Source organism: Lissotriton helveticus, chromosome 9 (genome assembly GCF_964261635.1).
Source record: "Lissotriton helveticus chromosome 9, aLisHel1.1, whole genome shotgun sequence".
In the NCBI taxonomy this organism is placed as follows: Eukaryota; Metazoa; Chordata; class Amphibia; order Caudata; family Salamandridae; genus Lissotriton; species Lissotriton helveticus.
Window position 1 is genome coordinate 150581109 of NC_136070.1, and position 25417 is coordinate 150606525.

General features: G+C 49.2%; 1 protein-coding gene across 1 annotated transcript in view; it reads right to left on the reverse strand.

The window, feature by feature from the left end:
* The window catches only part of PRPF39 (pre-mRNA processing factor 39), a 464264-nt gene that overhangs the window by 133954 nt on the left and 304893 nt on the right, over positions 1-25417 (reverse strand). The window contains exon 12 of the mRNA XM_078659680.1: positions 3760-3944. Coding sequence (XP_078515806.1) covers positions 3760-3944 — 185 coding nt within the window. The remainder of the gene's footprint in view (positions 1-3759; positions 3945-25417) is intronic.

Consider the following 25417-nt stretch of genomic DNA (forward strand, 5'->3'; position numbering starts at 1 on the left):
GGATATCAGTCTTTTTTCTTTATTGAGAGGACCCAATGATCTGAGGTAATAAATACCCAATCTGTGTGGTAGTCCTGTAGCTGTCTCACCACTGGTGTTAAGTGCGTGTGCGGGGGAGGGGAGAAGGGGCACAGAGTCCTTGCGTGGTGGAAATTGAGCCACGTCCTTTAAGTGTAGTTTAGACAGAGGGATGACTATCTGCTCCTTTGCCTTGTGCCAGATACCTCCATAGCCTGAGGGCAGTGGGGTTCTGTGTACCTGTGTTTGTACCTTTTGCCTCTTCTTTCATTTCGCCCTCAAGGTGGAAGTTGGGTTCTGTATTTGGTTGCGTCTGGTCATCTAAGTGAGGCGTACCTGTATTGTGCGATGGGCCCAGCCGTGCTCCAGTCGTTGTTAAAGCGTTTTCTTCGATAGGAAGGCAAGGCACATTTCACACAACGTTTTGTTGTGTTCTAGAGACAGGCAGAGGTTGCATACTGGATGGTGATCTTGCCTGGAGTACTTTGTGTTGCACTTGGGCAGAAACCGAAAGGAGTATTTTCACATCAATCCACATGCATTGAGTCAAGAAAGATAAAGATGAAACGTAGAGGCCAAAGTCGAGCAGGAACAAAGACCAGGTGGGTGGCGAAAAACAATGTTTTTTCTCTTTTCGCTTTGGTAGTGTTCATCGAAGGGTGATGTAGTGTTAACCAAAAGGCCGGGTAAACCCTCGATCTTGGAGCTCCCAGGTAAACGTCCGAACCTGAGGGCGGACAAAAACAATCTAACAAAGGAGCGGATGACCATGTGCAAAACAGGCTATTGGAGGAGTCACTATACCTTGTGTCTCGAAAGACTTCATTGAAGAAAAATATATTGCAAACATCCAAGCCCAATACTAGATAGCAGGAGTATGCTAAACATATGCATCTAGGGCCAACACATGCTAAGTATGCATGCTTACACTCCAAATATGATAATCACGCTGTACATCTTCAAAACAAACCCAGCTCAAACACTTCGATCACAAAGAAAACCTGGGCACTAGATGCACAATTTGGTAACAATATTTTTGCACGAGATGTTAATATTTGAAATTTCCATGTTGGGTTGCATTGATACTGAATGGTCTTCAAGATGACGGATCAAATGCATGGCAGAGTGCCTATGTCTGATGTCCAGTTCGAGATTAAATACCAGTAATATAGAAATGGACATTACGGTTGAGTTTTACTCCGACAAGAGGTTTATATAAGGATGGAAGATGTGCGCAGGAAGGTGAGCTTTTATGCAAGAGTATGCTCAGAGAGGCACATCTCATGAGTGGTCTTTTAAAGTCGGAGGCGTATTGGGAATTGTTGCTGGTTCCTCAATGCCTTGCAAAGATTGCAGGAGCCAAAGCTCTTCACTTGGACAATAGCAGTGCCTGGTCTAATCACTGCTAATCTCGCCAGCATTCTTCTGGCAGCACTACAGTGGTCCTACTGTGCCCTTCATTATCTTGACACACAAATGGTGCCGCAAGTGCAGCCCCAGTCTTTGATGCAGCCTATCTTTGCTAGGTCCAGGGAGCAGCAGTTCAGTCCCTTTGTTTTCCTTCCAGTCCAGCAATGATCTGATTACTTTTTATCTTGAGTGACACTTTTGTGTCATATTCGCGTTTGTGATAGACGACATGACTTCCATGAGACAATAGTTCCCATGAGGCAACCCTTCTCCCTTAACATCTCTGCTTGGGGAGTCCCCCCACGTAGTTTTAAATAGCGCGAACTTGTTTAGACGGTGTGAGATCGCTTTACATGAGCACCAGCTGCGATACACAAGGACACATTCATTTTTGTTAGGGACGGGGAGATTAAGTGATTTGCCCAGAATTACAGGATTTTGAGCGTCATAGAGACCCTTACCTGGTTCCCCAAATTTAGGATCGACTGCCCTACCCATTAGGATACATCTTCTCCCCTGTTGGCCACCAAACTATCCCATTACACTTCTATCTACCTGAATCCAAGATGGTGCAAGCCTTCTTCCCCTCTGAGGAGCCCTGGACACATCCACGAGTTTTACCCAGCATGATAAGCCACTCCTTCTGGAAAACTGGTCCTGCAGTGGGTTTTCTCCTACCTGGGGAAGATGCAGACCTGTAGGTATTTACAAAGGAGCAGGCAGGCGAAGGTGTGATCACTATCTGCTTCATTGAGGTGGTTGCCTCTTTGAATCTGGGCCATCTGTGGCCACTGCCCAGTAGTCATCCTGAAGCAGGTCATACCTTCTCCATGTATTACTTCTCTTTGCTCCCTGATCCTTTGATCACTTCATACTTCCTAGCAGTGTGCCAGCAAGTTATCGCTGGTGACAAATGCTGCAGCTAGACAGGAAAGGCTACCTGAGGTTTGGACAACAAAGTGGTGACTTTCTAAACTCCCCTTTCTATTTAAAGTTAACTTAAATCTGAACTCAGCAATGAGTCCGGTTTAATGTAACAATAAATTTGATACCTTGGACCTTTGGTGGTCGCAAAGCACTCATCTAGGTGTCTAGTGTTACTCCATGCTAGCCAACGGGACTACCAGCTTTGCTGCAGTGAAAATGGCAATTTCATGTTTTCACAGTCAGGGAAGGTTAAAAACAAAAGGAACATGCCCTTTTTTAAATATTAAGCACTCTACCTGGTGGGCTACCAAGGCATTCCTTAGGGGAAGCTTATTAATTTTAAACAGAAATAACCGATGTGGCAAAGGAGGTTATTTTGCCATGTTGAGAAGGCAGTTTTAATGCTGCCCATCTAGGCTGCTGTTACAGGTCTGGAGCAACGTTTCTATCTTGTCACTGCAGTGGTGGCACAATTAAGTGCTGCAGTCCACTAGTGACATCAATTACCAGTTCTTGCTGCCTCTGGTACCATATACTAGGGACTTATATGTGAGTTAAATGAGCCAATCGGGTATTAGCCAAATGTAGACGTACTTTGCGGTTCAGAGCATATGCACTGGGGCCTGGACAGCAGGGCCTAATGTACTAGAGTTGAAAAACTAGCAGCATCAGTCCAAACACTTGTGCGGGGTGATCATACAAAAAGACAAGTGGTATCACATTTGTTATAACTAATGACAGCCCAAATCTATGGCACAGATTTTTCCTGTGAAAAACACAGATCTTAGTTCTGCAAATTATCTGCAGATTTTCTCCATCTGAGCTACTTACAGAATGCTTGTTGGAGTTCAGTAAGGAAGAAGTAAGAACAGACCATAGTACAAACTAAAGACTCTGAAAACACTTACTGAAGTACTCAATTTTAATAGGTTCTCAGATGAGTTCCTGGCAAGGCTGAGCACTAGGCCATCATATTGGACAAAGCATGGGTGCCATATACCTTAATCTAAGCAACGAAAATGGACCCTCTCCCCTGAAATGTGCAGAGAACTGCCCACACAACTCTAGAATTGAAAGTGGGTGGTAGTGGCATGAACAGGTATTGTTAAAGATATCTCAAGACCTGCTCCCAACAACTGCAAGATCCAGCTGGGTGTAAAACATGCTACTACACATTGAGATATTGCCAGACTAGATCATTCAATGTATATAAAACAATTTTTAAACTTTGGAATTTAGAATGAAGACATGAACACAATGTAAGCGGCTTCAGTTAAAACACAATTCTGGACAGATCAACAATGACACATCAGCATTCCTACTGCTATAAAGCATTCAAAACTATTCATTTAAAATGTTTTCTTTGAACTTGTAAATAATTACTAAAATATTCTAAGATCTTACCTGTCCACATCAGAGCCAAAATCCTCAAGGAATTCCACTTTTCGCTGGGAAAATGTAATCCTCATTTCTATAGCCAATGAACTATATACAACTCTGTCAAAACACGCTATAATGTTGTTTTCATTTTCTTTGAGATCTCCACTGTACTCAATTTCTAGCAGGTTGAGGTATAGTCTAGCATTCTCCTGCAAAAACAAAAACAACTCTTTAAAAATTGAAAGAAGCATAACATTTACACTATCATAAGGCATACAATCTGTATCCTTAAACAGCAGAGTGCTTTTAGGCTTACAGGCATGCCAGCTCAGTAGTTTTACACAAAATTGGTGTTCACAAAACTACGAGCCTCATTTAGAGTTTGGCGGCACTGGAGCATGGCCGTAAACTGGTGGTGATCCCAACCTGCTTAAGTGCTGCGTTTACGCTGGCCCGTCTCCAAAGTAGCCACTAAGCCACAATAACAGTTATCACACCCTACTCTGTGAGGCAAGTCATTCATTTTCAGTTCTACTGTCTACCATGTGGCATGGTCAGACACAGGCAGGGAAAATACATATTGAACTCACTCTGGGAGTTTATTTTCTCAAAATTAAAAAAGTTTTCAAAGCGCGAACCTTCAACATGGAGCAAGCTCTGCAAACCTTCAGGGGTGTGAAAGGAGCTGCTGTGACAGGCTTCCTCTGCAGCAAAGAAATCTTGGTAAGCAGGTGGAGTCCCCTAAATAGAGCAGGTGGTCCACAAGCAGTGGTGGAGGATGCCAGCAATCTCACCCTACCCACCCCCCGGTAGACTGACTGTGAAGTGTAAATGACTCCTTACGACTGTGACCGATCATTCATCGTGTCAAAATCATGCATTCTTCACATCAAGATTGCTTTGCTGCCCTAGAACATCTGCTCATCATCAACACTTCAGTAACATACTTGGCTCAAAATCTGGATGGGTATTTAAGTGTTTGAACAGGATTTCAACTAACTGTTTGCAAGCTTGATTGGAGTAAAAACAAAAAAATCAAATGTTTATGTACCCTTTTAGCAGGGGCCTAAAAGTCTTTTCAAACACACTCTGTCAGCCAGTGGTGAGTAGGGTGGACGCAATCATGGCCGGTGTAATGTTTGTCATCCGAATGGATTAGATAGGGTTCTTTAGAGGTGCTTCTTATTTAAACAAACATGAGCAGAGTTTTGTGTCTGCTGAAAGGAGTGTACACCCACAGTAAACCCCATCCAGTAGTTGGTAGATACTGCCCCTTTATACTAGGCTATGGAGTGGCTAGCTGTTGGTGACAGCTGATAATGATTCATGGAAACAAGCCTTTAAAAAAATTCTACCAACCTCACCTGTAAAATCTGAACAAGCCTCAATAACGTGCACACATACAGCATCTGCTGTGGCATGTTTTGTACATGCACGTGATCAATAGTATGTTTTGTGTTTGCATGGAACATCCGTGAGTCCCATCAGTGAGTCCACAGAAGAATTTGATATGAACCTTTATTCTGGTCTCCTTCAACAAAACTGAAGTTCATCTGTGGGCTCAAAGATATTAGCCAGCCTTTCCTTGTAGAACCACCTTCCCTGGCTCGCCACAGCAACCAACCGTTTTCCATAATCAGGTTGCAACTAGGTGCATAGTGGCTCAAGAGGTTTGGCTTGGGTAAAGAATAGTTACTTATTTCTAAATCTTAAGTTCTTCGCTGTGGGTATTTGCTCTGAATTAATAAAAATAAGAATATCTCCACACGTGTATGAGATTCAAAAGCATTTCAACAAATATGTTTCAAGAAGAACATTTACTGCCTTTAAAAAAAAAAATGTAAATACAGCCAAACGGGAACATAAAAATACATTTGGCTGAAAGCACCTCTGCATTATAATTAACAGTAAAAACAAAGGCATGCAACCGTATTGTAATGCTGTAGGAACCAGTTTTTTTGCTGCAGTAGTATGTACTGGCCAAAACTAGTTTCCCAGCTACATAATGGCTTCACTAAAACCTATGATGTTAGGTAGCAAACACCTCATATTAATAAAGTCACACGGATTGCAGTGATGGATTTAATACATGCACCCAGGGGGTCCCTTATAGGTATCCCCTGAGCCCTACTAACCTTCTAGTGTGCTAGCTGACTGGTCCAGTCTAGCATGCCGCCACAGATTAGTTTCCTGATGCCTCTTCAGGTTAGAAGATGGCATTGCTACCTGCTCCTCAAAAGTAAGCTTGCTCTTTCAAGGAAGGGTTTCTTGCATCTTTGGCGGTAGCTTTGCTGTGATTTTCCCAATCGGGGGTGTGTGAGGGGAGGGGGCCTGGCAGGCGGGTGGTTTAAGAGTCTCCATTAACGTGAGTCCAAAACCTCTTGAAGGCATTGTAGATTCAGCAGCTCTCGATCCTCGGAGTTTGCCATGGATGATCGACTTGGCGGGAAAGGGTTTTTCGACTTCGAAACCAGTTCAACGTGACACGTTGTTTTGGCTACAAAGAGCCCACCTGAAATGTCACCAAGATCCCACAGGACAACGAGGGAGCAGTCAGCATTGAGGCTGGCCGAGTATTGACCAGCTGCCAGGGCCCTGGGGGTTGAGTCTGAGTTGGCTCCCAAGCCATAGGTCAGGGCTAGCCTTGGATGCAGTCTGAGTCCAGAACGCTGTGTCCCAAGATTGTGCTCTCAACACCTGGAGGGGCGGTGGGCGAGGTTACGGTGAGAACTGGTACTCTGTAACAATCTTCGGATGCTGGCCAGACGTGGGCTGCACCTCGCAGTCTGAGAACAAATTGGTTTCCTGGTTGAAGACCGCAACTTGTTCGCCTTTGGCCTCTTCTTCTTCAAAGTCTTCCCTGAAGATGTTGGGGGGGTATCATCATCTTGTTGTTCCATGGCGCATCAAGCAATCTGACACTCGCAATGTTCCAATAGTCTTTTTAAAACAGAGTTAAGACTGACTGAGCAGGAAGCCTCGTTATGCTGTGGTGACCAGCAGAGATAAACTAAGTGTTGATCTGGCCACAAGTACTTGGAATGGCACTGTGGACAATAGTGAAAGGGCATTTTTCCAACACAGTGTTTGCATTGTCATGCGCAGACTTCGGAAGAATAGCGCTGAGGAGGCGTTAACGAATCTGAAAGTAGGAATACAAGGAAAGGACCACTACAGAAGCGAAAACATGTGATGCAATAGAATATTATCTGGAGCCACCAGGAACAGAGAATTCAAGAGGCTCCGAGAAGAGCGCCACACAGGATCGACTTGGAACCCCCGGCGAAGCATATCTAACCCTGAATGCAGAAGAAAACAATCTAACAATGGAGCCACTGCCTATGAGCATTACCAGTCATAGGAGGAATCACTATGCCTCATGACTCAAAAGATTTCTCTCTAAGAAAAACAAGTTATACACGTCTGAGCCCAACACTAGATGGCAGGAGTATGCAGAGCATGAGTGTCCACAGCTACATATGCCACAAAACTGTAAATCAGGTAATTAAGATAACAGTACTAGTTTTCACTGAAAAGATTTAAGGTTCACCTTCTTGCTGATACATCATAAACAGAACTGAAGGAAAGTGCCCCTTTTTGACCTGGTCACCACACCTTTAGTCTGGTATTCATTGCAATTTCGAATGGGAGTTCCTGCTAACCAGGTCCCCAGTGCCAGATCTCTTTACCTAAAACTGTACAATTGTACCCCAATTGCCAGTATCTTTAGCTCCCCCTGTACATTCCTAGTAGGTGGTACCCCTGGTACCTAGGGCATGGGGTACTAAAGAGGGTCCCCAATGGCTGCAGCATAAATGGTGCCACCCTATCGGACCCATCACCAATCACAGGCAAACTGCCATTGCAAGTTGTGTGTCTTAACACAGACAAAAGTAAAAACAGGACATGGCACAGATCCCCCTGTGTGACAGGCCTACAGACACTGCATGCAGCCTGGGCAAATCACGAAAGCACAAGTTACTACTTGTGTAACGATATATATGTAAGAAACGTTAGTTAGTGATAGATTCCTTACCTTAGAATATCCCCAGGATTCAGACTGGATCCGGAAAGGTTTGCTTAGCAGTACCCTGCGCGTCAGTAGGCGGCGTCCTGCGGCTCCTCGTCCGTCGCTGGCGTCGTCTGCACCAAAATGACGTCACGGAGACCATTTAGGCGTCCCCCCATGCACGCTGACGTCAGTTCTGTGCACGACTTTCCGCGCCAGGAACCTAGAGCCAAGCAAGAAACAGACTACTGGTGCCATGAAACTAGCGCCCTGAAAGGGCTGTCCTTAACCCTAGTATTCAGTTCGCAGAACGGGGAGGATGGGTGGGGCGGTAAGTAATCTATCACTAACGAATGTCTCTTACAGATCTATTGTTACACAAGTAGTAACTTGTGCATCTGAAAGACACGTTAGTGATAGATTCCTTACCTTAGAATAGATACCCCAGCAATACCAACCCCGGTGGTGGTCTGCGAACAAGATTACACCAGAAAGTCAGAGAACAGAATGGCCAAAAAAGCCGTCTCTCCGGACTTGACTGTCAAGGCAGTAATGCTTGGTAAACGTGTGCAGCAAAGCCCACATAGCTGCCTGACAAATGTCCTGCAAAGGAACGCTGCGTCCCAAGGCGGTAGTGGCTGCTGTTACCCTGGTGGAAAGGGCACGCAGCCCCACAGGAGGCTCCTTGTTAGCCAGCTAGTAACAGGCTTTGATGCAGAGAACGACCCAGCGAGAGATGGTCAGTTTGTGCACGGCCTGACCTTTTTTGGCACCCACAAAGAGCTGGTCCTCCACCCGGAACTGCTGTGTGCGTGTCAGATAGAATGAGAGCGCACGCTTTGGGTCCAGATGTGGAGGCGGAAAGAAGGTGGGAAAATTGATGGTCTGCCGGATGTGGAAGGGCGTGACAACCATTACTAGGAAAAAGGACGGGTCCTTAAAACCACCTTGTCCGGATGAACAGAAAGGAATGGAGGTTTAGAAGAAAGAGCCTGGAGCTCACTCACTCTCCTGGCAGAGGTGAGAGCAACCAGGAAAGCAGTCTTTAAGGCACAGCATTCCAAACTGTGTGGCGCTGCACGTTACTGTGTCGCGTACATAGGTGTGTCGCGCCAGTCAGACCCCCTCGAGGCGTGCGTTGGGGCGCGTCTCGCGGATCCGTGACTAATCTCGGGTGCTACAGGCCACTTGCGGCGACTTCCAAAGGGGAGGCAATGGAGCTCGTCACCAGGACCCAGCGTGAGCTGCTTTGTAAATCAGAGCAGGGGTGTGTCTGCCGAGTCATTTGCTTATCCAAAGATCTTTCACAGTGGGCGCGAAGAGGGGGCTGTAAAATCGAATGGGTGGCGGTGGGAGGCACTATTTAGGACATAACAAAAGAACGTATGGGAAGGCTTTTACAGTCGCCACGCATCTGAATTGCTTTCTTGCTCACTTCCACTTCCACACTCACTGATTCCTATTTCATCGACCATGGACAGACCTTGAGACCAATCAAAAATGTGGAGATTGGCACCTGGTTCCCAAGTACAGACGTTGTCAGCTCTGGCCCTAACTCCGGTTTACAAATGTTCCAGGAGAGACTTGTTTATTTTATGCGTTTTTATGAAGCGCGGACTTTACCCGAAGGTGTCAGAGCGCTTCACAATAGGAACAGTAATGATACACGAGGAGAAAATTACAAGTGAACAAATTACAAAAGCAAACGTTAAGTTACATGAGGCAACAGTGACAATTGTGAGCAAACAAAATACAAGAGGTAGCAAACGATACATTACAGGAGGAAAAAGTGATGTGTGCAGGTTACAAAAGCATACAATATACAAGTAGAGGTATAATACTGCAATAAATGGAGGACACTCAAACACAAGAACAAATGTTACAAGAGGCAATGGTGGCACTTGCGCAAGTATCGAGAGCAAACAAAATGTAAGAGGTAGCAAACAGTATGTTACAAGAGAAAAGTGTTGTGTGCATGTTACAAAAGAGTACCAGTACTCGACAGATGGCTCAGTGGGCTGTAGGCCACCGGTTCGATTTAAGGCAGGCTGAAGCAGCAATGTAATCCTTAGGCGGGTGATAAAATGCATGCAGATTTCGTGCATACAACCATCAACCGGTGCATCAATTCAACCATGCAAACCACCCCCCTTAGGTGGTTTGGGCTCGCTCACTGCGCTCGCTCGCGTTACCGTGTCCCTGAAATTTTTTCCCAAAAAAGGTGCGTCACCAACATGAAAAGTTTGGAAAGCTGTGCTTTAAGGTGAGAAGACGTAAAGGACAGTTGTGAAGCGGCTCAAAGGGAGCGCACATCAAATAAGTCAACACACGATTCAATTTCCACTGAGGTATTATAAACGGGACCGGAGGGAATGTGTGTATAATGCCTTTCAGGAAACGGTTAACAACCGGGGACTTAAAAAAAAGAAGGCTGATCAGGAAGGCGTAGAAAGGCGGAGATGACAGAAAGATTACCCTTGATAGTGCCCAGAGCATAGCCCTGCTGAGCCAAGGAAAGAAGGAACAGAAGGATTTCTGAAAGAGGGACAGAAAGGGGATCCACAGACTTCGCTGTGCACCATGACACAAACTTGTTCCACCTGCAGGCGTATACCGTTTTCGTGGAGGGCCGCCTGGCTGCCAAAATGACAATCAATCAATCAAAGTATTTATATAGCGCCCTACTCACCCGGAGGGTCTCAAGGCGCTGGGGGGGGGGGGGGGGTCCGCTACTGCTCGAACAGCCAGGTCTTGAGCAGCTTCCTGAAGGCGAGGTGGTCTTGGGTCAGGCGAAGGTGAGTCGGAAGGGAGTTCCACGTCTTGGTGGCCAGGTAGGAGAAGGACCTTCCTCCTGTGGTGGCTCTTCGGATGCGGGGGACGGCGGCGAGGGCGTGGCTGGTCGATCGAAGCTGGCGTTTGGGAGCGTAGAAGTTGAGGCGGCTGTTGAGGTATCCTGGGCCTTGGTTGTGTAGGGCTTTGTGTGCGTGGGTGAGGAGCCGGAAGGTGATTCTTTTGTTGACCGGGAGCCAGTGCAGGTCTCTCAGGTGTCCGGAGATGTGGCTTCGGCGGGGGATGTCCAGGATGAGTCGTGCTGAGGTGTTCTGGATCCGCTGGAGTCTCTTCTGGAGTTTGGCGGTGGTTCCGGCGTAGAGGGAGTTGCCGTAGTCCAGACGGCTGGTGACGAGGGCCTGGGTGACCGCCTTCCTGGTCTCGGTGGGGATCCATCGGAAGATCTTACGAAGCATGCGCAGGATGTTGAAGCATGACGAGGAGACGGCGTTGACTTGTCTGGTCATGGAGAGGGAGGAGTCCAGGATGAAGCCCAGGTTGCGTGCGTGGTCTGTTGGTTTGGGTGCGCTGCCCAGGGCCACCAGGAGTCGTCCCAGGCGGAGGGTGAGGATCCCAGGATGAGGACTTCCGTCTTGTCCGAGTTCAGTTTCAGGCGGCTGTTCGACATCCATTTGGCTACGTCTGTCATCCCTTCGTGCAGGTTGGCTCTGGCGGTGGCGGGGTCGTTGGTGAGGGAGAGGATCAGCTGGGTGTCGTCGGCGTAGGAGATGATGTTGAGGTTGTGCTGGCGTGCGATGGCTGCGAGGGGGCTCATGTATACATTGAAGAGTGTTGGGCTGAGCGAGGATCCTTGAGGAACGCCGCAGATGACTTCGGTGGCCTCCGATCTGAACGGGGGGAGGCGGACTCTGTGTCCTTCCGGCGAGGAAGGAGATGATCCACTCAAGTGCCTTCTCCTGGATTCCGACGTTGCTGAGGCGCTGTACAAGGGTACGGTGGCAGACAGTGTCGAAGGCCGCGGAGAGGTCCAGGAGGATGAGGGCCGCTGTTTCTCTGTTGTCGAGCAGGGCTCGGATGTCATCGGTAGCTGCGATCAGGGCGGTCTCGGTGCTGTGGTTGGCCCGGAAGCCAGACTGCGAGAGGTCGAGGGAACCGTTCGTCTCGAGGAAGGCGGCCAGTTGCTTGTTGACGGTCTTCTCGATGACTTTTGCCGGAAACGGGAGTAGTGAGATGGGGCGGTAATTCTTGAGGTCGGTGGGGTCGGCTGATGGCTTCTTTAGTAGAGCGCTGAGTTCGGCGTGCTTCCAGCTCTCTGGGAAGGTGGCGATGTCGAAGGAGGTGTTGATGATGTCCCGCAGGTGGGGTGCGATGACAGCGTCGGCTTTGTTGAAGACGTGGTGAGGGCAGGGGTCTGTCGGAGATCCAGAGTGGATGGAGTTCATCGTGCGGATGGTGTCTTCGGTGCTGATCGGGGTCCAGGCGCGGAGGGTGGTGGTGGGGGGTGGTGGTGGGGGGCGGTGGTTCGGTCGCGGCGTGCGTTGGTTGAGTGCTGAAGCTGTTGTGTATGTCCGCGATCTTGTTGTGGAAGTAGGAGGCGAGGGAGTTGCAGAGGTCTTGCGAAGGGGTGATGTCGTTGTTTCCGGCGTTGGGGTTGGAGAGCTCTTTGACGATGTTGAAGAGTTCCTTGCTGTTGTGTGCGTTGTTCAGACTTCAGGAGGAAGATCGAAAGCAGTCAACTGTTGCCGCTCAATCTGCACGCATGGAGGTGGAGGCTGGACAGGTTTGGGTGGAGGACCGTCCCCTGCTGCTGCGACAGAAGATCCTGCCGAAGAGGCAATCGGATCGGGGGACCGATCGCCATGCTGAGTAGCTCGGGATACCCGTATCTTCGCGCCCAATCCGGAGCCACAAGGATGACTTGGGCCCGGCCACGCCTGATCTTCTTCAGCACTCTGGGCAGAAGTGGTATAGGCGGAAAGGAGTACAACAGACCGCAGCTCCACTCGCGATGAAAAGCGTCGCCGAGCGAGTGCCGCCTTGGATTTTCCAACGTGCAGAACTGAGGACATTGCACGTTCTCTTCGGTGGTGAATAGATCTAACCAAGGCGAATAGATCTAACCAAGGCTCTCCCCACTGCAGAAAGAGACAGTGCGCCACATCCGAGTTCAGACGCCATTCGTGATCGACCAAGCACCGGCGGCGGAATTCGTCCGCCCTGGCGTTCAGAGAACCTGCCAGGTGTTGAACCACCAAGGTGATGCCTTGATGTTCCAGCCATGTCCAGAGGCGCAGAGTCACCTGACAAAGGGTCCATTACCCCACCCCGGCCTGTTTGTTGCAATACCACATGGCGGTGGTGTTGTTCGTGAACACCTGCCCCACACTTCCCCGGACAGAGGGAAGTAATGCTTTCAGTGCAAGTCGGATAACCCGCAGCTCCAGAAGGTTGATATGGAGCCGGGACTCCGCTGGAGACCAAAGGCCTCTGATCTCCGCCTCTTCCCAGTGGCCTCTCCCTATCCCAGGAGGGACGCATCAGTCACCACTGTGTGCTCCAGTTGCGGAAGGAGAGGGATCTGCCATTGACCCAATCGCGATTCGTGAGCCACCACTGCAATTGTCGTGCAGTGCCCTCCAAGATCTGGACATGATCGGACAGGTTGCCCTGATGCTGCGCCCACTGAAACTAAAGGTCCCACTGCAGAGCCCGCATATGCCATCTCGCATGATGCACTAGCAGGATGCAGGAGGTCATTAGGCCCAGGAGCCGGAGGGTCATCCTGACTGAAACCCCAGAAAGAGGCTGAAAGATCGGAATCATAGCCTGAATGTCCCGGACTCGCGCTCAGGAGGAAAGACCCGAAACCACGTCAAATCCAGAACCGCTTCAATAAAGGGGAGCTTCTGAGAGGGGCTCAGGCGCGACTTCGGCTGGTTGATGGAAAACCCCAGCAAATGCAGGAGGTCGGCTGTAGTCTGAAGGTGGGAGACGACTGCCTGGGGCGAGCCCGCCTTCAACAACCAGTCGTCGAGGTAGGGGGGACACTGAAGCAACACCTGAGCAACTATATCCCACACTGCGTGGGAATAGCGGCCCAATAAGAATGCGGTGTTCACCGACCGCAGCCCCAAGATGGCCGAAAAGAACAACCGCTGTTGGAATCGGCCGCATTGCGTGGCCCTACCCCCCCGCATGGCGGGCCCAGAACGACATCAGTCCTCTGCAGAGCCTCGGGCGACCCCTGTTGCCCGACCCTGCACGCCCCAACACCCACACTGCCGGTCCGGATACCATCCCGGACCACCTCTACCGGCCTGACTCCATCTTGAGCCCAGCACATTTTGAGCACGAGGCCGCGCCCGACCCCATCTTGGGCTCCGCACGACACGCACCACGTCCTGAGCACGAGGCTCGCCCGACTCCATCTTGGGCCCACCACGTCACGAACACATGGCCTCGGCCCCCGGCCCAGGCCCCAGCGAAGCCCCGACATCGAGGCACCAAGATCCGCCCAGGTGGTCAAGTGGCCACTCAACAGATCCGAGAGGAGGGAAGTTTCGATGGGCCTCCAGCCGTCCCCGGACACCTGGTATCGATCGCCCTCCGGCCTCCCGGGACGCTGGCTCCACCCCCCTGCTGGGTGTCTGGACACCATCATCCCGGCCCCTCTGGCCCCCAGGCGCGAGGGTCCGGACATCAAAGGACTCCAGTCCTATATCTGGGCCAGCCCCGGAGAAGGACGGGAGTTGTATCCTGGACTGGAAGCCCTGCTGACGCTGTCGCGGCCGACACCAGAAGAACTCCCTTGCCTGTAACTTGAAGCTACCTTGAGAGCCTGCTGGCGCTGCCGCGGCCCACCTTCGAACCATCTTGAGAGCCTGCTGGCGCTGCCGCGGCTCCACTTCGCGGAACCCCCCGGCTCGAGGATTGAGAGCTGTGCGTAGGGTACCCCTTCCTACACCCGAACCAAGACTGTCCCGCTACCCTGTCCCGTGGTTACGAGACTTTACAGATCCCTCGATCTATTGTGTACAGATCGTGAAGAACAAGCAACCATTATTCTTGATAAAGCCTAAGAACTTATCCTCTTGTGTGGTGTCCGTTTGTAGTGTGGTAATTATTCTGCTGTACGATCCTAGGAGAGGACCCTCACCCAGGAGGCCTCTCGATAACGCTTGGCTACTTCCCAACGGAGGGGATGAACCTAGGGGTGGTCAGTCAGACATCTTCTGCCTCCCCCGGGAACGCCTTTCTAACAACCGCTAACCAAACTAATCCAGTTTCTTAGAGTCCTTATCCAGCGGAGCTGTGGGCAAGGCACTCTCCGACGTCGAGGCCTGGATGACCAGACTCAGGTGTAGGTGATGCCTGGCAACATTCTTATCCACAGGGGCCCCTGTGGCCGGTCGAGAACAAGTGCCCAACAGGACGTCGGTGAGGGCGTCATTGAAGGGAAGCAGCAGCTCCAGTGAAGTAGACGCCATCTGGAGCACCTCAGTGAGGTTAGTTTTGAGGGTCACTATAGGAAGTTCGAGGTTGAGGACCTCAGCAGCCCGACTGAGCACCATCGTGTATGAAGCGCCCTCCTCCATTGTAGGCGGGGGAGAGGCAAACCCCGGGTCAGAAGAGACATGGGTCCACCCAGTCCTGCTCGGAGTCACACTGACGGGCAAGAGGGTCCTCGGATCCCTCCCAGTCATCCTCCACCTCTGCTGCAGGAGAAGCCGGTCGCGGCGGAAGAGCGATGGACAAACTCCATCGGAAACGGCGCAGGCCGGGGCCGAACTGGTGCCGCATCCCAATGCGGATCCCAGGCAGGATCAAAATGGTCCTGGAACCAGGGCAAGGGTGGAACGAACGGCACCCACTGCAGCGCCGGATGCAGAGCTGAGGGCGGCGCTGGGGCCGGAGCCGGCAGCGCTGGTCCTCGTGGCGCCGGAGCCAACAGCGCAGGATCCTGTGGCGCCAAAGCTGGATCCGCCGACGGGCCAACAGGATCTGGACACGGGACCGCGGGGCCCAAAAGCGCGCCAGCAGGAGCCCGAGGTTTAAAAAGGCGGTCCATGGCAGCAAGAAACTCTTGCACCTGTTTGGTAGTCGCCGACGGACCCGGGTAGGCCGCAGGACTCACAGGCTCCAAGGGAGCTGCAGGGGCAGAGCCCCTGTCCCCCTCGTTCGCATCAGAGGACCGATGGGTGGACGTCGGAGAGCGAACACGCTTCTTTGACTTTTTTTATGTAGTCGCTTACTGGAATCCGAGGGCGAAGACTTGGAGCCCGAGGAGAGAGGACTACGGTTCAGTGAGCAGTCCCAGGACCCGGTGCAGCAGTGTGACGAATGCCGGGCCTCCAGCAGTTTCCGGCGCTGCTCCCTCAAGGCCTTCGGGCCATGGCTCGACAGTCCCGGGAGTCGTGGTCAGTCTCCAGACAGTAGAGGCAAACATCGTGGGGGTCCGCCACCCACATAATGCGACGGCAGGTCCTGCAGGACTTAAATCCAGGCATCCCTATGTGCACCAGTAAAGGGGGGGGGGGGGGGGGGGGGGGGGATTTTGGACGTCATCTCGGCGCATACGTCACCAGCAACTGACGCGGAGCCGCAGGACGCCACCTACTGAAGCGCAGGGGTACTGCTAAGCAAAACTTTACGGATCCAGTCTGACACCTGGGGATATTCTAAGGTAAGGAATCTATCACTAACATGTCTCTTTCAGATACAGGCCTTACAGCCCGAAGGCAGGGTGCACATATTACATTTGTGGACATATCTGCATGAGCGTTAACCATGGGGTCCTACTTAATAGACTCAGGGCGCTGGGCATCAGGGACACCGCCTTAGCGCTTTTTGAGTCCATCCTAGAGTCCAGTGTTCATCTGATCCATTGGGGAGGCCTCCAATCAGCAGAATTCCATCTTCCATGTGGCGTTCCGCAGGGTTCGGCTCTATCACCGACCTTATTCAATACATACGTCACTCCCCTGGCTTCACTAATAAAATCCTATGGCCTGCGTTTAGTGTCCTACGCCGACGACACTCAATTAGTGGTGTCATTATCTCAGTCAGTAGAAGCCACGGCTGCCAACTTCAGAAGTTGTCTGTCGGACGTAATGAATTGGATGAACGATCACTTCCTAAAGCTTAACACCAAAAAGACTGAAGTGATTGAATTCGGCCAGTAACCTTCCATATGGAGTCACCAATGGTGGCCTCCAGAAGCGGGAAGCTGCCCTGTTCCAACAAATAAAGTCAGAAATCTAGGTTTTATAATAGATAAAGATCTCACCTGCTCAGGACACATCAGTCAGGTCACTTCGGCAAGTTTTTACTTAATGAAGGTACTTAGGAAAATCCTACCCTACATTCCGCTCCTTCTTAGGAAAACTGTGGTGGGAGCTTTAATTATGTCTAGAGTTGATTATTGCAACGCTCTTTTCTTGGGAGCAGGTGCTAAACAGCTTGCAAGGCTCCAGTCCATTCAAAACACTGCGGCAAGAGTGTTACTCAACCTCCCAAAAAGACATCCTACCTCCAAAGCCATACGTGAATTGCACCGGCTCCCGGTTAGGCGCAGGATCCAATTTAAGGCCCTGTGTTTGGTCCATAAATCACTGTATGGCAACACATCTGAGGAGCTTACCAACCTCCTCCCCCACTATATGCCCTCAAGCGCCTTAAGATCCTGCAGCCAACTTCTACTCCAAACACCTACAATAAAGAGAGCCCGTTGGGGAGGATGATCCTTTTCCTTCCTAGCCTCCAAGTTATGGAACAGCATGCCCGTCACACTGCGCTCGGAAAACAACAGAGCGAGTTTTAGAAGGGCGCTGAAGACCTGGCTCTTTATGATGCTTTAAACCTCCCTCTCTACCTGCTTCTGTCTCACAGCGCCAAGACGCCTCAGCATAAGAGCGCTTTAAAAATAATTCAGTCTGTCAGCAGACATGCCCCTGTGCTGGACAGTTCAATTGTTGCCTGTATAAGTGACCATGTGCTGGACACTGATAAACGAGTTCCCTAGCTAGCTACACGATTGCTTCACTGAAACCCAAGATGTTTTGTATCAAACATCTCATATTAATAAACCCACACTGATTCTAGAGATAGATCTGTTAATACATGTACCCAGACGGCACCTTACAGGTGTCCCCGATAAGCCTACTAACTGCTAGTGTGCTGACTGGTCTTAGCCAGTCTGCACCCACAGATGAGTTTCTGCCGTGCCCCCCCCCCCCCGCCCCCTCCTCTCCTGGGGTAGAGGGCCTTTGCTCTAAGGAGGTCAGGAACAAAGCCTACTCAGGCAGAGGGCGTCTACACCACCTCCCACAGGATGACCTGCAAATTAGCATTTCAAGGCAGGGAGCTTCAAAGAGCTTTTGATATGCAATCGGACTTCCTTCACAGGAGAGGAAGCCAACCAGACCGCCGCGTACCCCCTCCCCCCCAAACCCTGCTGGCCTGTTTGCTGCTCCAGACAATTCCCCCATAGGGTCTTGACACTCGCGGGTGAGTAGCTGCACTTTATCAACCCTGACTGATTGTAGTCAACTCGCCCTGCAAGCAGCCGAGCCTCCAAAAGCCTGGGAGGACTTCCAGCACTTCTGCTAAGACTCGGGAGGATCCTTGGAGCAGCAGCAGAGTTTTACACCCTGCAGCCACCAAACAAAACCCAACACCGGCCAGCACCACTGGAATCGTCGCTCCAAGCCCGAGTAGAAGTGGGCTATTGATGCCAGCGTGGTCCCCCAGCCCTCCAGAGAAGAAGCCAATCTTGTGTTTGCCAGGAGACTCCTTGACATCTCATGCAGCCTCTTGGTGCAGACCCCTGACCGCGAATGACTCAGCTATGAACAACCCAACCCCTCAAGACACCTTGGCACCCGTCGCCCCTGGCCCGAGTGGAAGTGGACCAAAGGTGTCCCCATTTCCCCGAGCATCGTGATGTCGGAGTTCTTATGATGCTCAGGATGCCCTCTTGGAGCTGCCTTGGAGTTTGCCCTTTACTCACCTAAGTCCAGCAGATTGGTTCCTAAGTTGCTTTGCACAGTACACCTTTTTTTGGTATACTATAAAAAGAGCCAGCTTCCTACAAGACTATCTTCTACTTGAAAGCAGATTTAGTTCAACTGAAAAGAGGTTTCGCCGCTCTAGAATGCATGTTTCTAACTTTTTGCCATGCAGGGAGCAGGTTGGAAATATTCAGGCCCACCAAGGTGCATAACGGTCAGGGAACTTGGATTGCAACATTGCTTTTTAAGGATGTTTTCCTATGGCAGCTGGAGGTTGTTGACCGGCCCCTCTGCTAAGTGAAGGCTGTCAATGTAAGGACTGAGCCTGTTGCGGTTTTATCTGCTCCTGTTGTAGTCTCTCCAAGAATAGAATAGGTGAATGCTGCCTGCTCTTGCCAAAACCTGGACACTGACATTTTGGAATTTTTTCTTCTAGAAGCCTACTGATCTAAAGGTTTATGCCTCCGTTTTTATTTTCTAAATCTCATCAGCTTGAGACTCGAACAACAAAGATTCATTTAGTGGTAGTTCCAGCATCTCCTGTTGAGTAGAGTCAGAGACAGCAGCCTCAGCCACAAAGCATTTGATGGATAGGTCAGCTATATCTCTCATCAAACCTATTAAAACTGCTCGAAGAGATCAACCTTGACAAGATTTCTCTTTTGTCACTGTGTAACCATTCCCACAAAAACTGACAATGCAGACTGATGAGGTCAGAAGTGCTTGCCCTCTAGACAACAAAAGCAGACCTTCAGAACACCTTCCTTTCCACGGCACACCATATTTTGCTCTCATTTCCTCAAGGACTGGATGAACTGGGGCCTAATTCAAAGAAGTTTTTATTTTCAGCCTCAACCAACGAAAAGTTGCTGCAGGACTTAAAAAAATGCATTTTGGGTCAAACGCGACACGTTGAAGCTTCTTCTCTAACAGTCATCCTACTGCACGAACTGAGAAAAGGCTAACAAAAGACTCCATCATTGGCTCTAAAAGTCATGGAAGCAAAGGAAATATAGGGTGAGTTGTGCCTTTGCCTTAACAGCTTTAACGTTCACCGGCATTTGGACTTTAGGTGTTGCAGTCCAAATACTGAACTTCTATGCAGCTCTACTAGAAAGCTTGTGAAGAAAGAGGAGGTTGTCAATAGGAGAAACTCTAAGGATCAGATTCCACTGAATCTAGAAAGAGAACAATCCAAACTGTACAAGCGATGGAAAAGTCTTTGAATTGGAATGGTGCAACACATCCCTGTGTCCTCCGTCTCTTCTTGAAGTAGGAGGACTCACTGCACCACCATCAGGAGTATCTATAACAATACATTTGCATAATTGACATCGCTATATCTTGTGGGATCTAGGAGACTCACATCTGCCTTGAGTGTGCACTGAAATTAGCATTCCACCTGAAGTATCATGAGTATGTGGTTTTATTTTGGGGTTTCGTTGGAGTAGGCTAGAACCTCAGCTTGTAACTAGCAACATTGAGGCGTTTGCAGTAATGTAGCTGCAAGAGGAGTTTGCAGTTGTTGGAGTTGTCAGAACTATATGCAGCTAGCAGTTCAGGGAGAACTGTTGGTGCTGGGCAAATATAGGGATTTCCGAGATGTATGGGTCTCCACCATGGATTGGCTGTGGAAGAGGAATGGGCGGTTGATCCAAAAAGCCTGAGACCACCGCTGGAGATCTGGCCTCAGACTGGTGGGGCTTGTGCTACATGGGGCTCAGCACATGACAATACACACATCCAATGGTACCTGGGCACTACAAAGACATTTTGGAACAGCTGCAGACTAAACCATGACCTCTATAAGAAACCCTCTCCTCTTGTCAGCACCTTGCTAGTGCCTTGGCTGCGGTACACCAGTGCTTGGAAGAACCTTGTCCACAGTGAAGTGCATCCCTACAAACTGGGGTTTTCTTAATACACCACTCCTGGTGCTGACAGACATTTTACTTTTTTTGGAGGGTCCAGGCAGCGACAGACTAAAGTTGGGAAACAATAACTCAAATGATGTCTGGGAAATGTGTAACAACTCTGGCAGCGACCAGATGACAAAAGATGCGACCAGCCTGCTGCAGAGGCTGGAGACAAGGAGAGAGTGAACCCACAGCAGGGCAAGTTTGACTAGCCAGTCTCTCTAGTGGAGAAATAGACCATGCAAATGGATGTGCTGGTGCAGACTCCAACAGTAGTTATCCTACAAGCTGGAATATTACCAGTGCTTCACTAGAAGGAAAGATGGGGAAGGGGGTGAGATGGTATTACTCAGCTACGATCTCAACAATTCAGCGAACAGTCACAGAGGTAGCAGGCAGACATTCTGACCTTCAGGATAGTGTCCGTGAGCTAAAGCCCACAGCCTCACACTTGGAAGTGGCCCCCAAAAATCCTTGCATAAAGCTGAGGTTGCAGAAGGGGGTGGCTCTAACAACTACACTTTGTAATCCTGACTCCAGTTGGTGCCTTTATCAGAACGGCTTAGGCAGAATAATTACAAGGTTTTTAAAGTAAATTTCTTCAGGATGTACCTGATCTGGTTTCATTATCTGTCTGAAGTCTCTGGGGTCCATTGTGGAGGGAGCAGGGGCCTAGGGGGCGAAACCCAATGACAAGAGAACCACCAAAAGACATCACTGATGCCCTGAAGATGGGGATATGGCTTCAGCCGGAGAATGTAGAGCAAAACTAGACTCAAAGAGTTTGGGGGAGGAACTGTGTGGGGGAGGTTTGAGAGGTTTTCCTGACATTGTTGGTGCCAAGATCATACGACCATCATGCTCAATCCCCCAATAGGTGCTTCACAAGTTGTGGGAATTCTGCACATCATTTTTTATTGAGGATCCTCTGTCTCTATTTATACTGACACAAGCACACATCGCACATTGAGACATACACTGAAGAGATGGTGTTTGCATGCAAAGTCTCACTATGTGAGTGGATTAGTAGCTGAATGAGATACGTTCATCTCCTGACGTAAAATGTGTAAAATTGCAGGCCATTGGGAAGTTATGACTATATTGAAGTCTTAAACTAAGAGTTCAACGAGGTCAAGAAGAGCCATCATGTTTAACAAGCGAACCACTTTATAATGGACGATTAACCCTTAAACAAGCAGGAAAGCAATATCTTAGTGCCTACGTCATTTGAAGTGGGTCTGTGGACAATCGTAATGTCCATGTTCCCCCGTTCCCCCAATGTCCCCCCCCCCCCCCCTTTGAAGCAACTAGGGATGAGATGGCTTTGTGGCAACTTTAACGTGGTTTGGGATGACATGGAGCAGCTGCATCTTACCAACACTCCTCCATACTCCTCCATTCACCCAACAAACAACAGTACTGCTATCGCTGGCACCCTGGAACTCACTTCCTCACACCCTATAATCCACTCCCTCCAAAAAGGACAGAAAGCCATACAGAGGCCCCTACGGAGATCTGGTGTGACAGCACCCTGTGGATGGGCACACTGGCACTGCGGCTCTTCAGGTTGCAAGATAAGTGCCTCAGAATTTCAGGTCAGCAGTAAGAAGGTGACAAAGACAGCCTCATGTCACCTGAAGCACATTGGTAGGGACAGCAGGAGGAGGGGCCCATGATGTCTGAAGGCAAACAAATAACAGCAGTTGGCAAGCAATGTACTAGACGGGACAGATACTGTGGCTAGGAGCAGCAGACGAAATAAAGGGTTCAGCGTCCAGGAGGCCCAGAGCCCTTGTTAGTAAGATGGTGCCGGAAATCATGATACGTGCACCAAAAAACTTAGGCAGCTGAAAGCACAAGAGTTTGACATTATGCAAGCAGAAGAAAACACTTGCTACCATTAGTTGTGGAAATGCAGCTGCTCTAGGTAAGTCTGGTTCTGAATGGGGATGTGGATCAGCCCTTCTCTCTACAGACTACTGAAAGCGAAACCACCATATGGAGTTGCCCACACAAAGTATCGGGCGCTGCTAATGAAGATTTGAACGTTTGAACGTAGGGAGTAGCAAGGTTGCACATTTGTAGACTTCAAGGGGTGCTGCTGGTAACGTGTTTTATCCTGAGGCTGTAATTCATACATTATCTAGGGACCTGAGAAAAGCATTAAGTTGAGAGAAACTGGAATGAACACACGCAAACTATTCCAAAAATAAAAAAAGAAAAGTCAACATATTTGTGAGGAATATACTCTCCCTGGTATGACTCACAGCAGACTCCTATGGTGGATATCGCCCCAAAGCTCAAGCAGCAGTTCCTTACAGATTTTAAAGGAGAAACAAGACACATTAAAGTTCATGTAGAAGCCTACTTCAGTGAACTAAGACAACTTGGACTCCTGGGTGGATGCCCTATTGAAAACAGTGCACAATCATATGGAAGTGCCACACCACATGAGGCTAATTCAGAATCTCCAGGATCAAGCTGTCAACTTATGCCTCAAACAGGAATATATGGAAAACCGATAGCAGAAATATTAGAACAAAAGGACTTCCGAGTAGGGCCTTTTCTCAGGATAGCCAGAAATTTAGTAGAGAGCACTTGCACTTAATCTAAGATTGCCCAAATGACCTGCCAAGAAGACTGTGGATCACACAAGCAGCGTGGGCCCTTGAGTGCAACACCAGATGAACACCTGCCTGACAATGGCAAGAATTTCCTGCTCTGTAAATTTGTGATTTTAGAGTTTATTTGTTTGTATCTCTTCCTTAAGTGACCCTACAACTTGTACATTTGCAATTTTTTCCTCCTTTCACTCCACTTGAATATGTAAATGAATGTGAATGTAAATGTGTGTATACTTGTAAAGCGCACTGCCGCCCCATCTTCGGGCATCCTGGCGCTGTATACCGCTGTGGAACCCATCCTGACTTTCCCTGTGAGATGCCCCCTCCAGGGCACCCCCAAGGAAAAGCCAGGCATCCCAGCGCTGTTGGGGCCATTGTGTATATAACTGCAACCACTAGTTATGTAGTAGACCTTTGTACTTACTACCATTCTTATGTGATTTTAGAGTTTGTATATCTTCATTGAGTGACTCTACAACTTGTACATTTGCAATTTTTTCCTCCGTTCGCTACACTTGTACATTTGCCATTTTTGTTTGTTTATCTCTTATGTAACTCATGCAATCCAAAGTCCTTATGTAACGCAACTGGTTCTTTCCTAAAGCGCTCTGACACCTTCGGGTAATGTTCGCGCTATATAAAATCGTATTAAATAAAAAAACTCAGAGCTGGTAGCCCTCCAGATATCCTGGCCAGAGTGCATTTCTTGGAGGAGAAAGAGGAACTGATAAAATAAACATGTAAGTAAGTAAATTTTATTATGTATAGTTAATTAAAACCAGTACATTCGTTACATTTAAAACAATTTCTTAAAATATGGTGAGAATATAGTCTGTGTAATCGTCTTTGTCAAAAGGCATGCGGTGAGAAACCGAGGGTAGTTATCGGACAGTATATCCTGAGCTAGGGCAGGCTAGACTTTTGTCGTCCGTTAGGTCCCAGAGCCAAAAGTTGCTGCCAGTTGTAGGTTTTGCAGGCTTGTCTCTATCGTAGTCAGAAATTTGACGTATCTGCAGTTCAGTTTTGTATTTGCAGGGTTCAAGCATGCAAGCACAGCCTGTCTTCGCGTGCTGGTCCCTATCTGCTTGAACTGGTCCCTTAGTAGCAGTCGACGGACTTGTCGGAACTCTTCACAGAGACAGGTCATCTGTAGTATGTCTCCGGTTGCTAGTTTGCAGTGCGGACAGACTTCTTGGCCGTTGCTCCTGAGCCATGGTGGTTGGTGCTCTCTGCTGGGCAGGATCCCTAATCTAGATTTCAAAAACTTGAGTTTTGTAGTTTTTGGGTAGCCCTGGCTGAAGTAAGGTTGTGGTGTCAGGGATTTGTACGTGTTTAAAGTCATTCACGCATGGTTTCTTTTTGCAAAAACGGCCTTGTCCTCTATTAGGGATATAGTTTTTACGTTTTTCCAAACCACTTTTTTAAAGGGGTTGTGCCCCAATTGCATGTCCCAGAGTGCGGTTGCCTTGACAGCCCCCAAGGCTGCCTTCAAGTAGGAGCGTGCCTGAGATTCGTCCCTGCTTTGTATGTCTTGCCACAGCGTCGCGTTTAAGGTGTCTTTGAGGGCTGAGCGGAGTTTGTGGCAGCAGATAATGAAAGCTCCTTGTCTTGCAAGGGCTTGTTTTTTTAAGCCAAACTCAAGCCTTATTTGGGCAGGCGAGGTGTAGGACGGAAGTGAGAACAGAGTTCTATATGCTTTTACCTGGATGTTATCTAGGTTCTTGGAGTCTCTTCCTCGTAGTGCCTCGCTGCCGTAGGAGATTGAAGGGAGCAGTTTGGCCTGGATGACTTTTAAATATGGTGTTAAAGTCGGCCCCGCTAGTTGGTTTGCTAAGTTTTTCAGTGTGATCGCGATCGAGGCCCCTCTTCTTTTGGTTTCCTCCATCTGCCGGACAAATGAGCATTCAGTGTCGAAGATAAGTCCCAAGTATTTATATTCGCGTGAAGACTCTATTTTTTGGCCGCCCAGAGTCCAGGGCTTCTGATGTTTATTCCTGGTATTGATCGACATCGTACGCGTTTTACTTATGTTGATTTTTAGGTTGTTTTCCGTTGCGTAACTGTGCATTTCGATCAGCAGATTCTGGAGGCCGATGTGTGTGGCTAAGAAGCACCACGTCATCCGTGTATAATAGATTGCTTAGGGTTTTTCCTCCCAGCCTCGTAGAGTGGGAGTTGCATGCGTCGAGTCAGCCTGATAAATCTGCCATAAACAGATTGAACAAGGTCGGGGCCAACACGCACCCTTGTTTTAGCCCTTTGGTCGTACAAACTTTGGAAGACAGATGGGTCCCGCTTCCCAGCTTCACCTGCACCCAGGTTTAATGGTGGAGT